Source organism: Empidonax traillii, unplaced genomic scaffold (assembly GCF_003031625.1).
Source record: "Empidonax traillii isolate 1590-97213 ecotype Southwest subspecies unplaced genomic scaffold, ASM303162v1 scaffold103:size1334136, whole genome shotgun sequence".
NCBI lineage: Eukaryota > Metazoa > Chordata > Aves > Passeriformes > Tyrannidae > Empidonax > Empidonax traillii.
In genome coordinates this window covers 1,313,464-1,316,601 of record NW_020955296.1, presented here as the reverse complement: position 1 = coordinate 1,316,601, position 3,138 = coordinate 1,313,464, and the positions used below count along the sequence as shown (strand labels likewise).

The following is a 3,138-nucleotide window of genomic DNA, read 5'->3' as shown; positions in this document are numbered from 1 at the left end:
AGAAGAATAGCAATATTGACCTTTATAAAGGTCCTTTATAAAACACTGAAGTTCCTTGGAGAGCACTGTGTAAGAGTTAGATAATGGTGGCATTGTAAGTGACAAGTACTGACTGACAGTCAGAAGTGTAGACAAGGAAAAAAGGCCTTTACGGAAGGCAGTGGTAGCTCAAAGGCTGGCTGCAGGTTCGTAGACAGAAAGAAAGATTTTCATTTAACAACATGAATGTGTTTGTCCTGTTTGGGGGTGAGTGGCAGAGTGTAAGGTTTCCAGGCTGTTTCTGTGGTAATCAGGCACATGCAAATTGTATAAACTTTACTTGGACGTACGTGTAAATGTAAACCTTAAAGTTGTAATTGGCAAGTGAAATCTATTCTGCTCATTTCAAGGTAGAGAAAGGCCAGCTAAAAGGGAGCAAGCCTTTGAATACACTAATTCCAGCAGTCTGTCCAAATTACTTTGGGATAGATCAGCGCATGTGCACCACCTCCCAAGCAGATTTCTGGTGAACTAGAAATGCGATAGTATTTTAGGAAAAAATAAGGTATTTTGCATTAACAGAAAAAAATTGGCTCACTCCTGCATATTTTACTCAACTGCTAGAGTATGTAAATGCATTCTTGAGGTCAGGATATTCCTGTCAAGGGTGCACTCTGAAAGTTTCTTATGTCTAACTGCATGTGAACTTTTAGGCAGTTTTCAATATAGTAGCTTCTGTAATTGTTTAGACTAGATGATAACTTGGAAAGTTGCTTCTGTGCCTTAAATATGGAGTAAAATAAGTTTGACTCATACATGTCAGTAAAAAAATCTGTAATGTTTCAAATGCTTCCACCCTTCCCATCCCAGAATTAATTCAGAATTCAAATAAAAAGGAAATTTGCATTCTGTGTGGTGGATTAATTATACTGGAGCAATCTGTGTCTTGTATCTTAGCAAGCTTCAGTTTGCAAGCACATTGGCTGGAACTATTTCAAGGGATGTAATTACAGAAGAAGGGGAGACTTGATATCTAAGAATGATGGAAATAGGGCAATACATAGTGGAAAACAGCTGCTATGATATTAGAATACAACCACTGCTGTTTTTAGTCAAAAAGAAACACCAAAGGTGAGAGTGGAAAGAGAAAGTGAAATTAGTATTTCTATTTATTCTATTGTGTTTTATGGTGAAAGAAGTAGTGATAATTTGAATAAGAAATTTCAGGAGAGTTTCAATTTTATCTCTAGAAAAGGAGTATCATTAATATTTTTGTTTTCTTTTTTCCACATTATCTGCTTTGTTCATGTATATGCTAATATTTGTTTGCATGTGTCAGTCTGCTTTACACTTGTCCATATCTGAATATATATCAAGAATTTTGGGATACTTTTTAATTCCCCCCCCATCCTGGAAAGTGCAAATAAGTACCTACGCTGCTCAAAATAAAACAGAATACTTTCCCTCCCAAATGTTAGCTGGTTTTTGTTTTTCCTTAAATCTCTTCAGCTGAAAAAAATTGACTGCACATCTGAATATAGGTATAAGAAAAATAAGTTTGTCACTTTCCTTCAGGATGACACTGATACTTCAGCTTTCTAAAAGTTGTATAATGAATAATTTTGGACACTGATTTGGTGTGTCATAGCTCTGGTTTAAGAGGTGTGGGCATGCCTTTTTTTATACCTAAACTGCATGATTTTTGTGAAAACTGACTACGTACTGTTTTGACTAAGAAATTGTCAAGTATCTTTTCTCTGACTTAATAAATGTGTCCAAAATTATTGGATCTGAATTATACAAATTTATTGCAATAGGTATAAATTTGGGGATCCTGTGAAAACATGTTAGAAACGTCATGTGTTTTTTGGCTTTCAGTTCAGCTAATAACCAGTGTGAAAATATATGCATTCTCAGAAGCGTAGCTGAATGAGGTCATTGAAGAAACATTTTGAAATATTTCTGATTTGTATTAATTATAAATTAGAAAAAGTATAAGTGACCCTTGCTCTACATGAAAAAGATAATCTGAAAAATATTTGTTTCTGCTGCTGACTAAGTTAAAGAGAGCTAATTTAATGAGACTCTTAGCTAATTTCTTCCTTTTTCTTCTACAAGTAAGGACTCAGCGCAGCTGAAGTTCTGGGCAAAGTTGTCCTATGATGCTTTAATGGGAGGGGCAGTGTTCAGACTTATGTTTCATTGAAAAGTCAGTTGTGTTCAGGTATTTGCAGAGCTCCTGAAGTTAAGAATCTTCAGCGGTCAGTGTAGAACTGAATCAGATGCTTTGATGCTATGAAATCCAGTTTGTGTGTGTCTTTATTGCTATGAAGGCATAAAGCCTTACTTTACATTTTTCAGTTTGTTGTCACTTTTATCACCAGGTGAATCTTTAGGTCCAGTGAGTTTGCTAAAAGACGACAGCTCCTGTATCAGTTTCTACAAAGCCAGGTTTTTATTCTGCATGGTAACAAGCGGAAGCAATCCATTTTTAATCCTTGCTCTTCCTTTCACCTAGGCAAAAAGTTGTTGAAGGTAGTCTTACTCACCCCTTTGCTCTGACCTTGTCTGGGGACACTTTGTATTGGACGGACTGGCAAACGCGCTCCATTCACGCCTGTAACAAAAGGACAGGAGAGAAAAGGAGGGAAATACTCTCTGCCCTGTATTCTCCGATGGACATCCAGGTCCTGAGTCCGGACCGGCAGCCATACTGTATGTTTTCCTTCTCCCTGAAACTTTTTGCATGACTGTTACTTATCTGGCAGGAAAAACATTAATCAGAAAGTGGTTAGTGTGAAGTTTTAAGGTTGTGCACGCTTGTTAGGGGATTGGTTGCTAAAGGTGTAAGTGCTTGAATCCTAAACCTTTCTTGGAAAATTCCAAGCTGAATTGGTGTAAGCTCACTCACCATCCCAGTGGGTAACAAAATACAAAATCCAGTGCAGTACTTCAGTGACTTCTTTTGGTTTGGAAAATCTGAATGAGAATGATATTCATTCATCTATTCATCTGGCATCTTTTCAATGCCAGTTTTAAAGACAACTGAAAAAAGTGCTTATCATGTGTGGGTGTTTTTTTTTTTTTTTGTTTTGTTTTTTTTTTTTTTTTTTTTTTTTTTTTTTTTTTTTTTTTTTTTTTTTTTTTTTTTTTTTCTTT

At 35.9% G+C, this 3,138-nt stretch overlaps 1 protein-coding gene across 1 annotated transcript in view; it reads left to right on the top strand.

The window, feature by feature from the left end:
- LRP5 (LDL receptor related protein 5) overlaps positions 1–3,138 on the top strand; it is a 107,498-nt gene that overhangs the window by 14,579 nt on the left and 89,781 nt on the right. The window contains exon 3 of the mRNA XM_027882202.1: positions 2,498–2,694. Within this exon, the coding sequence (XP_027738003.1) occupies positions 2,498–2,694 (197 nt within the window). The remainder of the gene's footprint in view (positions 1–2,497; positions 2,695–3,138) is intronic.